At 39.0% G+C, this 12,198-nt stretch overlaps 1 protein-coding gene across 1 annotated transcript in view; it reads right to left on the bottom strand.

Moving 5' to 3' along the window:
• Positions 1-436: 436 nt before the first annotated feature.
• The window catches only part of GRHL1 (grainyhead like transcription factor 1), a 40,971-nt gene continuing 29,209 nt past the window's right edge, over positions 437-12,198 (bottom strand). The window contains exons 9-16 of the mRNA XM_077488768.1: positions 11,246-11,404; positions 10,963-11,050; positions 9,671-9,810; positions 9,472-9,509; positions 8,737-8,825; positions 7,194-7,279; positions 5,365-5,429; positions 437-2,812 (exon numbers count right to left, since the gene is read on the bottom strand). Of these exons, the coding sequence (XP_077344894.1) occupies positions 2,698-2,812; positions 5,365-5,429; positions 7,194-7,279; positions 8,737-8,825; positions 9,472-9,509; positions 9,671-9,810; positions 10,963-11,050; positions 11,246-11,404 (780 nt within the window). The 3' untranslated portion in view covers positions 437-2,697. The remainder of the gene's footprint in view (positions 2,813-5,364; positions 5,430-7,193; positions 7,280-8,736; positions 8,826-9,471; positions 9,510-9,670; positions 9,811-10,962; positions 11,051-11,245; positions 11,405-12,198) is intronic.

Here is a 12,198-nt window from a genome sequence, read left to right as displayed (position 1 = left end):
CGTTACTCCGACTATCCTGGAATTTGTTCAGAATATTTCTCTTATTCACTTTGGAGGTTCACAATAGTACATTTTTTGGGGGTTTTGGATTTTTAATTAGCAATATTTATGCTCATAAATAATCCAAAATTCATCACTATTTTGCATTGTCACAAATTATTTCACTTATTTTAAAAGGCACAGTCAAGTATATTATGTGCTGCTGGATATTTATATGTGAGCCTGGTATCAAAGGTATAATCTTTAGCAGCATTTGTAAATTAACCATAAGCACAGATTTTTATATATTTTTTTTAAACCAAAAGTGTGCTCAATCAGTACATTCTTCACGTTTTGTCAGTAAAAGGAAGTCACCAGGGGTTGGCAACACTGCTCCCATAGTATGCCGGCGTTATTAACCCAGGAATTAAGTAAGAAAAAAAACACAAACACTGGATTTCAGAAAAAGTTATATAAAATGTATTTTCTGTCTTAAAAAGCATACATACAAGTGTAACAGTAGGTACAAGACTCCTTACCCTCAATATAAACTGCCATGACCACTAAACACTATGATTCACTATATCACCTCCAACCAAATCTTCCTCTGGAGTTCATTATATTTTAACAAAATTTACATCTTTACACGTGATTTTTAAGTTACATCCCTGAAGTTGAATAACCCTTTTCTCCGTTGTTCTGTCAAGCAGATCAATAAAAACGAATATATATATATATATTTATATACAAAAAAACACCACATTTTCCAGTGTCTATACACTCACAATTTATCAAAGAATCTGTGCGAACCCAGAATAACTGAGGTTTCCATGTCGTGAACTAGAAGGAGAGAAATCCTGCTCCCCAACTTAAAATGTATTTAGAGATTTGAATGCAGGCTTTCTTTAGTCATATTGCAGAGTCGTCTGAAAACTGGTGCAAATCATCCCATGAAAATTATCACTACGGCGTAGACTACTACAACTGTTCATCCATGCAGATGGCAATCTGTCTCTAGCAAGAGGCAACTGTGGCAGTCCGTCACAAAATTGGAAACAAAAAGGAACTTTGATGGTTTCACCATAGAGAATGTCGAGGGAAAAAACCTGCAAATGTTTGTTTTTTTGTTTTGTTTTTAGAGACTTCACTAAAAGCTGTTGCAAAATGGTGTATGAAAAAAAAAAAAAAAACCCGAAAGCAGTAGGCCAGAGCTATTTTAAGTTGCTATTTCTGTTTTGCATAGGACTTATAGTTTGTCATTTTTTTTTTAACAATATTATAACATTATAGGAGCTTAAATCAATATTGAGGAGTTAAATAAAAAATGTAGTTAACATATACAGACAATGGAATGAATAAAATTGAGATATGGTGACCTTACCCCGAGGCCCGAGTGATCTTATATGGCTGTTACTAGAATACTGCTGCATTGGTTTATTTCATTTCAGACCTTATGAAAAAAAAGTCTGAAAGGACAAAAAGTATTTGCCATACCAACCAGTCAGGGGCTAGTTTACCCATGCTTCAAAAATGACAGGTTGCTATGCACAGTCAACATACATGCTGTATTGTTCAGGTAATCTTTTTTTTTTTTGAAAAAAAAAAGTGTGTTATGCGGTTTAAAAATAACCTAGTTAACACTAGTCACAACTAAATTAAGTATAATGTAAAGGCCACATTAAAAAACAAAAAATAAATTACATTACAAATTCTTAAAATAAAAATAATTAAATGTTTTCATCAAATAGTGTTATCAAAAAGAGCAGTACCCTAAAACCTTCATCACAACTAATTTCTCATGGGTCCGACTAGAAATAGAATTAGTTGTCATAGTCTGTTGGTCTATCCCTGCTGCCTGGCTGACTAAGCCTGCATGGTCATTTGCTTCACAATTCTACTTCGGACCATCCCCATATTTTCACTGGCCTTCCAGCTGAACAAATATGGCTTCCCTACTTACAGAGTAAAAAAAAAAAAAATTATTCTAATATGCTTCTTATAACCTGTGCTTGTTTGTCACATTCTCATTTGCAAATCCCATATTTGGCACCTCTGATAAATCCTCACCGTATATATACACACACACACACACACACACACACACACACACGTTCTGTAACTCTATATATTATATACGTAATAAGCTCATGTATACACATTTACAAAAAAAAAAAAAAGTTATAAAAAATATATTGCACTTCTTATATACATTGCAGCTTCATGGGTGTGGGATTTAACATGACCCAATATGGTTCTTCATATGCAAGGCAGTTTTAACAAGTGGTAAATACATCAAAGCCGTTTGCTGCTCATGTTTCATTGCATTGCAGGCCCCTTTTAGGCTCTATAATCTGCCCCACCATATGGACAGAAAACCATCATCCTCCAACCGCTGTATTTTTCCTGCTAAAATGTTGATGATTTCACTTCTTCTGCTGGCAGACAAAAGAAAAAAAAAGAATAAACATTTCTTCAGCTTGCTAAAGGACCTGAGCGAATTTCCTTTTGTAGTGTTGAAAGGAACCTGCAAGGCTCATGTTGAGCAGAGTGGTTTCCCTGCAGCGGTGTGCCACCCATACAGATTGTAGGTAACAGTTTTCCCAGATATTCTGAGGGGTTGTAACAGCAGTGACTTTCCTCCTTGGAAGCTGAACCCTCTCCTTACAAGGCACGTGGTAAACACTGCCCTTTACGGAACTATGTTCATGCGGGAGTGGGTTAGATTTCTGTCAGAGTCAGCTTGTAGCTTCCCCCGGTCTCTTCAATCTGAAGCTGGAAGGTGTCTTCATTTGAATAGTGCCGAATGATGTTGTCATCCATGTTGACCAGGATCCTAGGGAGTTGGAGGAAGAAATTTAGAACCATGAACATAGGGAAAGCAAGCATACAAAAAACAGACCCAAGACTACAGGGAAAGGAGCATTGCTGTAATAGACAGGCGAAGATCTACAGGCAGACAGAGTTACAAGCTCACGTAGGGTTATACAAGACCGACAGCTTGCTCTAAAGCAGAGAACATTAATTTGCTTTAAAGGGTCAGTCAAGTCAAAAGTGATATTTCAGCTGCTGGTATAGTCTGGTGGGCCAAGTCAGACACGGTTTCTTATACAAAACACACACACCCCTAGGCCAGCCCTACAGTGAGAGCTTCCTGCTATAAATTGCCAACTTGTTTCCTGTCCACATAACAGCTTTGAGGGTTCCTGCCCTGCTTTGTGCGTTTCATCACCTCCCTTTACGTAGAATAAAAAAATCCAACAGGGAGAAAAGGGAGCTGCTCATCTTGGCCACTACAGGTGTACATATATTTTAAAAGTAAAGTCAGAGGATGGAAAAACTAACATGATTTAACCCGCCAGTATCTATCCAAAAAACTCAAATAGTTTTAGGCGAGGAAACTCCAGGCTTCATGCCTAGCAGTGCTGTAGCCCTAGTTGTCAAGTGCCCACATGGGCTGGTATAGCAACAAGATTTTATTTGTTACTGAAAAAGTGTTATCAGAGAAACAATCAGTTTTTTCACATGTTTAGACAATGCTCATTAACCATAGATATTTTGATCCAGTGAAATCTTAACTCATAAGCAACTTTCCAAACTGTGAAGCGGGTGGTTGAGTACGACCGTCTGACAAACAGCAATTCTGCCTTAGCTTTACTTTAAGGGCTCTTCACACTTGCTTCAAAATATGGCATTGGACATGCTTTTTTTAAAGCACTCTGAATGCCAGTCAAAGCCCATGTTACTAAATAAAATGGTTACCCAACAGTTACTTCTGGTTCAAGTGTATCTATTCTGGTGCAGGCATCAAATCTGGTGTGCAGCAGGAAGGTAAATGGGGTCCAGACTGAAGCAGAGCAATGGGAAGATGGCACATGTGGTGTGCCACATGGGAATGTTATAGTGGAAGGTGAATGGGACTGGAGAGTGAGAACTGAGCAGCAAAGGATCAGCAGACCTGGGGGTTACTACTGAGCAGTGGAAGCCCATGCATTGTGGGCGCACAGGCGTCACCCTCCCAATGCCTCTGCTGCCCTCCCTATCAATGTGCCCGGCCCCTTTCAGGACGCTGGACACATTAATTACTATGGCGGGTATAGGCAGGGGGTGAGTATTTTGAAGTACATGATTAGAGTCAGAGGCTCTAATAGGCTTCAAAATAGGTGTGGGCTTGGGGCACAGAGAACTGCATTCCGATCCCACTCTGTTGTGTGATGGTAGCGAATGAATTTGCCCTATTTTCGCATTAAGGTTCCTCCCCTTCAATCAGGAGGCAGGTCAGTGAGAACTATCTCCCGATTGGCCAAAGTGTCAGGCAATCCTATTAGATGCCTAGTTTTGGAGTAACATGAAGAAGACACAGCCGTGGGGGTAGCAGACACCAGAGCTGCTGCCCACATCTCACCCCCCCCCCCGATGCCATCTTGGGGGGGGGAGGGTTTGAGGTCAGTGATACGCCGTGGTCTGCTACTGAGTGGGGGATCAGCAAAGCTGGAGGTACTACTGAGCGAGGGTACTGATAAGCCGGGGATCTGTGGAGCAAGGATGCAATAAGTTAGAGATCTGCTGAACAGGGATACTAATAAGCTGGGGATCTGTGGAACAGGGATACTAATAAGTGAGGGAGCTACTGAACAGGGATACTTATGAGCTGGAAGATCTACTGAGTCCCTTTACAAGCAATAATAAAAAATAAAAAAAAACACACAACACACAGGGCATTTGCCAGGCTTCATAAAAGTTTTAAAAAAGCATGTTGAAGCGGTAGGTGCTTTAATGTGTGTTAAAGTCTAAGCAAGTGTAAACGAGCCCTAAAAGCAGCTTGTAGAATTAGCATTCATCTTATCTTGTAAAGATTGGACACAGTGGCAGGGAGCCACATATTTGGAGGGGGCCCAAATTTAACTTGTTCAAAAAAAAAAAAAAACCACACACACACACACACACACACACACACCAAACCACACACAGCACTTGAAGGGATGCAAAATCCTGGCCAATTATATTTTAATTCTCCACTTAAGCTTGATAGCAGGTGTTTCAGTTTTCTTTCACAATCCAAAAAGCACACAGCTAGATTATAACCTGCTTCTGGCAAACCTTGCCCTAGGCTGTATGTCTCCATATGACTTTCATAGGGACAACAGATTGTGGACTCCACTGGGGCAGCATCCAGGGAGAATGCTTTTCAAAGCCCATAAAATCTCTGAAAAATATGTTGTCCTTTCATGGAATTTGCTACATGCATATGGAAAATTAGTAATCTACAATTAAAAACTGATATACAAAAGTTAAACAAATAAAACAACTAGCCATCTGTTTCCAACATGAGTAATGTGAAACTAAAGCTTACATACTTCCAGAAAAAAAGGGTGAAAAATTACTTACCCTTTTTTACATTTCTTAAAGATTTTTCCAATTTTATCAAAGGGAACTTCATATTTGTCAGAGATCTAAAAAAACAAAAACAAAACAAAAACACACTTTACTATTGATTTGCAGTGTAGTCTGGTAACATTTTTGTAACTCCAAAAACAGTAAAAAGTAAGAGCTACAGCTTACACAAACTTAACGGATGTCTGGAGGCACAAGCCTTCTGTGCCTAATGGTAACAGGAGGCAGCTTTTATTGACTACTAACCCCACTTCCCCCACTCCCCAACCTTCATCTCATATAATTTTTGTTTTTTTCCATAAAGATTTTTGTTTTTAAACCAGGTTGGGACTTTGTATAGAAGAGGTGATCCAAGCAGGGGGCTTTGCAATTGCCATAAAAAGGGTGGGTGTCTACAGGCCCCAAAGATTGATTTCCAGCCCTGGTATTGCACTACATTTACTTGTTTTACTCTAGCCATAGAATAGAGCTGAGAGCACAATTTTTTTTTGGCCAGTGTTATACAACTCATCTTGCTTCAACAAGCTGAGAGAAGACCATTATATTCTACGTTAAAGGGACCTAAATTCAAACTTTGGTACAAGTTCCACAAGAGGCATTAGAGGTGTTCTGTGGGGCGTTCTGGATCCAGGTCATGTGGCCTGATGCCAGGGCAACCAAGCACTGAAGTCAGCTTCAGCAGATGAAGAAAGGTATTGCGAGCATTGGTTCCCACAATGCAGAGCTGATGAAGGCCATGCGACCTAATGTCAGGTTTAGGCCTCATTTACAGCAGATATTACCTCCACCTGTCTAATCCATCCTTCCTAATAGAGATTAGGTCTGTTTCCACATGAGAGCATATATCAAATTTAAAAACATGCGGAGTGTAAAGAGCAGATCCAAACAAACACAAGTGGAAGAAAAAGACGAAGACGAAGAAGACGAAGACGACGAAGACGACGAAGACGACGAAGACGACGAAGAAGACGAAGAAGACGAAGAACTGCAATATCTGGTGACCAAACTCACATCAAGTGTGCAATCTCATGTAACCAAGACAACACCTAATAAATGTACTAGAGAGAAGAGAATCCCATCTACCATTAAAGACTACATAGTCTAATCCAGAATTAGTGGGGGAAAAAAAAAAATACAAAAAAAAATATTTTTTTATACAACATCCATCACCACCACAATGACCATGAGCCAACGTTGTCCACACCACAGTGGTGTAGATAACGTTGTTTTATGGTGGTGGCGATGATTGCTTTTTTTTGTTTTTTGTTTTTTTTTACAGCTTTTTGCCATGTCTTTTTAGAAATGAATAATACAATTTGTATTTTTTCACCAATTCTAGATTAACCCATGTAATCACTACAGATGGGATTCTTTTGTCTCTCTACTTCTTTTTTTAGAAGCAAGAGTGAACCAATCCGGTCCCACCTATAACTTTTTGGTGGACTACCCTTTTAAGAACAGTTTAAAAGACCAAAGCCCATCAAAATTAGCCTAGTTGAAAAATGTACCAGTTCCTAAACAGCAAACAAAATTCAAGCTGAAACCTCTAAACGAATCCTTCCAAAGGAGAAATAAGCTTTGGAGCAGAAAATAATTTTTCCTGGAAAAAAATGGTTTCTCTTCAAGTGTATGTAGACAGCCCTTTCACATGCACAGTGTGAAATCCACTTCAGGGGGTTCGAATACTTGCCACTGGCAACTTTACACATGGTATTTAGATTGCTTCTGAGATGCTTCATTCTAGTCTAAACAAATCTGGTTTGTACATTCATTCTCTAAAACAAACATGCTCTTTTCAGAGTACATGAAGGTCAGATACTTACAGCTTCCATTAGTCCTTTCAGTGATGGAGACTTCAGCATAAGAGCATCAAAAACTTCTTCTGCCTCTCTCCGCACATACAGAAGCACTGCAACAGAAGAGGAGATACAAACTGTCAGTATCTGTTACATTGCCCATAAGCAGCTCTCCAATCACCCACTGAATGTACTTAGAATGATAAGTGCAAATACATTCCCATAAGTATGGATGTATTGTCCCAATATATCCAAGGTCATATACAGACAAGCAGCCTGTCACAATGATCAGCATAAAGTGTACTGTGATTGCACACAACAACCCTGATATGCCCCGAAACAACCAATGTAATGTAAAAATCGGCTTGGCTTTAAAGTACACCTGTCATGAGAGCCATACTGGGGCAGTACTGGAGCATTGATCATCTGGAAAACGAATTGCACAGACCGGGAAAAAAAAATGCTGTAAGTATCAGGAAATTGTCAATTCTTTATCTCTATACTTGCCCCAGCCGAATGCCTAAGAATGAAGTGAAACCAAATCATAAGCACAACAGCCAGTCAACAAAGTCTCAAAAAAGGTGGCCTACGTTAGCCTCTCAACCAAGGTTCCATGGAACATTAGGCCTTCTTCATTGATTTCTAGGAATTCCCTGAGCAGTGCAGGCAGAAAGATTTCCCACCTGATGGAGATTCTATAGTTCTGTGGTCAACGTCACCCAGCAAAGCCATCAAGGTAGGTCCAGTGCAGAAGTCCTCTCTTCTCTCAGGTAAGCAACCACTGACACCAATGATCTTTTTATCTGTCTGTAATAGGAATATTCTTCCCTCCCATGGACCACCAGTATAAAAGAGGACTTTTAATCACTGACCACCACTGTAAGGCGACCTTCCTCCACTGACCTTTGTAAATGGTGCCTGTCTTTTATATATTGGTTTAAATTTGGGTGCAAAAAACTCTAGGTATATCACATATTTATTCCTTTATTATAAAATCAACAACTTACTGATCAAACTAATGTATTTTTTATCATCAGGGGTCCCCTGAGACCTGAGAATTAGTTTAAGGATTCCTCCAAGGGTAAAAAGATTGAGAATGAGTGGTCTTCATAGTGGTTTAAATACAGGTTTACTTCAAATTGCTGCAATTTCTGTTCTCCTTGGAATACAAACTTGCTAGGGTTTACATACACATTAAATATCCTTTCTGAATTTATAATCTGTCTACAGAGAAACCCTTATGAACAGCGGTGTAAGGACAGGTCTTCTTACCCTGAGCAATGGACTTACCCTTGCATTGCAAGTGGGTTTCTGCACAGTAATCATATCCGCTTTCAAATTGCATAAGAAAAGTCAAGAGCAACTAACAAATTTACATTTTTGTGAACTAGTACAAGCCATTTCATTTATATGCCTTCTATGGAGCCTCCCATTCTTCCACCAGCTGAATACTTGCCATTTTTTAACTGGAAGAAGAATGTAGGCCAAGACATAATCATTTAAAAAAAAAAAATGCCTATTGAATTTTTCTCAGATGCAGATGAATTACAAAAAAGAAAACCATATATACCTCTCTTTGGTTCATCTATTCTTGGTATCTTAGGAGGAGGCGTTCCAAAGTCTTCCTCAGGACTGAAAGGCCCTCTCTTCATACCAGAGCTGAACATAAAATAAAGGAGATTTAAAGATCTTTCATCTTGTATACACATGTGCAGACTGTACAAGATCAGGTCTACATCCTACACCTATGTTTTATTATAAACAGAATTCAATATTGTGTTTTTGCTTCAACATGCCAAATAAACTCAATTTATAACCATTTCCATCTTCCTTGATAACATACCCTAAAATGAGCATTATGGTTGCTGGGAGCCTTACAAATACTTTTTAGGAGTTGCAATCTTCTGCTTAGAAGTGGATTACTACTTCCAGGTCTCCGCCTTGCCCAGGATCTGTGCACAGGCAGAGGAGTCGATTGGTTCATTGCTGAAGAGGCAGCCAACCAGAGCCTCCCCTTACCAACAGAACCCAGTTGCAGCTTAGACCCTGAAGAAGGGACATGCCAGTAGAAGACCAAAGCAACCGAGAGATGTGGTCTTCATGCTGGCTGAGGTTAGGGGTGAAATTAGAGATTTTGTTTAAGCATCCAATCAGTTTTTATTATCTATAATCCTATTAGAAACAAGTGAAAGCCTAATCACTATAGGATACTTCAACTCCATAGCAATTGCTCTTAGCACTGCTAGATCTCTTATCCAAATACAAAGACAATTACAAAGAAACCAAAAAAAAGGAGGAGATTTACCTTTCCCCATCCATCTCCTCTGGTGAAAGGGGGAGTACCTGCAATACAATGGAAACAAAACACTAAATATATCATTTATTTTCCAAGATTTAAATGAATCCCACATGCATACATTCTATAGGTTACCTGTCAATTTTAAATCTGAACTATTTTGCTTTGACGTTAATATAAAAAAGTACAGCAGAATAGAAATACTTACATGAGTGGTGCGCTGGAGATTGGCAAAGTGTACATCAGGGATGAACAGGACAGGCTGTGTGTCCATGTCTTGCATGGGTTTGAACACCGTGATGTCCGTCCTCTTGTGAGAGGGAAGCAGTGCTCCTTTAACATCTGTAACTACACAAAAAAATAAAAAAAGAGTAATTGATTAATCCAATCGTATACACTAAAACTTATCAAAGCGATAAGACAAATCAAAAACAAAAACTTGCTATGACACTGACTGTATTAAAAATCTGTATTAAATGATTAAATGATTAAATCTGTATTATATGACTGTATTAAAAATTAAAAAAATATACAGTAAGCCTCTCTGCTAAAAATTATAATGATTTATTATTGCTATATGTCCATGTTGGTCCAACAAAAGTAAAGACAAAAACCCAAGAAGAATTCTAACCCTTGTTGTTGGAAATAGTATGGACTACGGTCTCATTCAGAGCTGGCTTAAGGGACCAAGTTGGCCATGGGGGGGGGGGGCAGGGGAGGGTGAAAGGAGTTTGGACATAAATTGCAGCTTCAGCACAACATTTTTTACTACCTTCAGACTCTAGTCTTAATCTTCCCAACTTTTTGAGATAAGAATGAGGGACACCTTTTAGTAAAAAGTATGTAGGCATAGGACATGCCCCCTGTCAAGGAGAATTATATGATAAAATTGAGAGTAAAACCCAGAATTGCTTTTGTGTTTTTTTTTTTTTTTACCACGATTATTCCATTATACTGGCTTTTGAAGTTTACAAATGCAGTAATTTAGATGAAAGGTTTAGCACTGGGAAACACTTTTTAAAAATGATAAATAGTGCATTTTTTTATACAATGATATAGATCAGACCAAAATGAAGGACAAATGGAGGAGGAAAGAAGGACAGAGGGACTTTTTTTCCCAAATCAGGGACAAGTGGGAGCTATAGTAACAGGACTCCTACAACAATAAGAAACAGAACTGAACTATGCATAGTGTAGGACACGTGTAGGCCGTATAGTTAATTTTGCCTTGCATTTCCTCTTTTGAGCCTCTTACACAATGGTGCCATCTTGGTGCAATGCATCCCTTCTGGCATTTTAGTGTTTCCAGGAGGAATAGGTGAGACATCCAGCTGCTACATGACAGATTTTGACAGGTTGCAGGGAGCAGGACAGGACATTGCATCTATCCCTCACAGATACACCAAAATGCTGCAAGGAACGCACTGTACCTAGACAGCCCCATGTGCACCTTAACAGGTCAGTGAGACGTATTGGGACAATTATATCATTTCTACTTACAAGCATTGATCTGGGGGCTGGGCTCAGTACACTTGCCTTTTCTCTTGCTCTGCTTACGTTCTTCGTCTCGAATTTTACGCTCGGCACCCTACAACAGAAAAACTATATTTAACATTTGTGTTTGCAGGTTGACCAGAAATGTTAGGCAGATGAATCATAGCACTGAAATAGACAAAAATGTCCTGCTGTATAGGTCTAGTCTTTAAATGGAAAGGTAAACATGATGAAACCTACAAAGATGTGTGCTTGAAGCACTTCCATCACACCGACAGATGTATCTCACCTTATCACAGAAGACTTTAATCTGGCAGTATGCCCGGTGGATGGGCTTGTTACTTCGGTTGTTGTAGCTGTATGTATCAATCTGGATGTTGAGTGGCAGCCCCTTTACCCCTTTCTGGGAGGAGAAGTCTGTACTTAGACAATTCACAGATACGAAGACCTGCACACAAGGACAGACACACATCAGTAATCATTTATAGAAGGACTTCTGATGATACAATCAATTCCAGTAATTTGTAGTAGTTATCTAATCTCATCATACAAAAACAAAGCAAACACCAGAAGCATTTAAATGTCACCTTTATTAAAGCGTATCTAAACTCAAAAACATTTTTTTATTATATTGCAGCTGACTAGTCTTTAGATGCATTTGATTTCTTTTTCAGACTTGCCTCATTTATACCTGCTGATCCTGCCACGAATGCGCTTCCTGTCCTAGCAGGGCAACACTCACTCACCATACTGTATCTATGGAGGAGCAGTGTTTTCATTCTAGGTTGGTTTCTGGGATTTGGACTACAAATACACCCAGTACCAATTAGGCAAGAGGGGGCACCTGCCTATGGGTCCCATGCGGTTTAAGGGCCCGCGACCACAGATCAAAATATTGGATTTGATCTTGCAAGAAAAATTGCAATGAAACCTTCTTAAATTGTTTACAAAAGATTTAAAAAAAAGAAAAATAATAATTTATCACACGAGACACGTAAACGTTATAGAGGAAATACTGTATTATTGTAATATACCCAATAACAACTTAAAGTACATAATCCAAAGACATCAGGTTCACTTTACAGTTTGTTAAAAAGCTCACCTTCTTTCAGCTGTTAGTTTGTAAAAAGTTTTGGTACAATAAATGTATGTGTAATGTACAGTAGTGATGGACAGCTCCATTTAGTGGCCAATGTGCACACTACTTAGTTCAAGGTTATCCCACTAGAGCGCACGCACAAG

The sequence above is a fragment of the Lithobates pipiens genome, unplaced genomic scaffold (genome assembly GCF_037356315.1).
Source record: "Lithobates pipiens isolate NorthernLeopardFrog02 unplaced genomic scaffold, aLitPip1_a1.2 Scaffold_18, whole genome shotgun sequence".
Classification (NCBI taxonomy): domain Eukaryota; kingdom Metazoa; phylum Chordata; class Amphibia; order Anura; family Ranidae; genus Lithobates; species Lithobates pipiens.
Note: the sequence above shows the minus strand (reverse complement) of the source record. Positions and strands in the feature narration are given on the sequence as shown.